This window comes from Sphaeroforma arctica (genome assembly GCF_001186125.1).
Source record: "Sphaeroforma arctica JP610 unplaced genomic scaffold supercont1.10338, whole genome shotgun sequence".
NCBI lineage: Eukaryota > Ichthyosporea > Ichthyophonida > Sphaeroforma > Sphaeroforma arctica.
The window spans coordinates 1-952 of record NW_014030220.1 but is presented as its reverse complement, the minus strand read 5'-3'; the positions used below and the strand labels follow the sequence as shown (position 1 = coordinate 952).

General features: G+C 35.0%; 1 protein-coding gene across 1 annotated transcript; it reads right to left on the bottom strand.

Moving 5' to 3' along the window:
* Window positions 1-83: 83 nt before the first annotated feature.
* SARC_17310 (hypothetical protein) lies at window positions 84-794 on the bottom strand (the record flags this gene model as incomplete). The annotated part of the gene is made up of 2 exons (XM_014288594.1): window positions 84-185; window positions 684-794. 2 exons carry the CDS (start codon window positions 792-794, stop codon window positions 84-86), a joined length of 213 nt encoding a protein of 70 aa, XP_014144069.1.
* Window positions 795-952: the final 158 nt, after the last annotated feature.

The following is a 952-nucleotide window of genomic DNA, read 5'->3' as shown; positions in this document are numbered from 1 at the left end:
CATTATGCATACATACATACCGACATACATATTTACATAATTACATACATATAAACACTACATAGATACATAGATACATATAACTAAATCACATACACACCTTGGCCACTGCTAGAAGCGCCGGGATATAAGCGGTCCACCGTCGCCTTAAGGGCATGATTCGTCGCGCTCTCCAGTTTCGACGCCTGTTATGGAATAGCAAGGGTTGAATAATAGTTCAGTATAATTTGATAAAAAAAGGGGTCTAAGAAAAAGAGGCCAAATGTCAAAAAGTAGTCCAAAATAATAAAAGAAGAGGTCAAATTTGGAAAAGTAGTCCCAAATATTTCAAAATAAGGTCAAAGCGTGAATTGATTAAGTATATACATGTGGTGCTTGGTTCATCTCAGTCAAGTGTATGGTGAGAAGTACGTGTATGAAGATTGTGGAATATGGAACGGAAGATGGGGGCCATAACTTTATAGATATATAGTTTATAGATATACGGTATAATATATAGTATATAGTATATTTAGTACCCCTGCATATATACAGAACATTTGAGGTCTATAATGTGCCATATTGTATAATATATATATATATACATACATACATATATATATATATATACATTCATACATATATATATATACATATATACCCCTATAAAAGTGTACAGATAACCTCGGAAGTATTGGGCATACCTCACAGTTAGCGGTGGTCCACTCGAGCATTGATGCCTGCAGTGCACTAGGGCTGGACTTGTCAATGCCTTGTAGGAAGGATTCAAACTTACCATCCAGCACAACACACAACTATGGTAGAAGAAGTGGGGTAGAGTTTAGGGTATTAGATTGTCTTAGTATATGCCATTAGTGCCCGTGAAAGCTCATGTTAGAAAAATAAAGGTGTGTGAGCCTATATTATATTACATATATATACATCATACATACATACATACATACATACATAC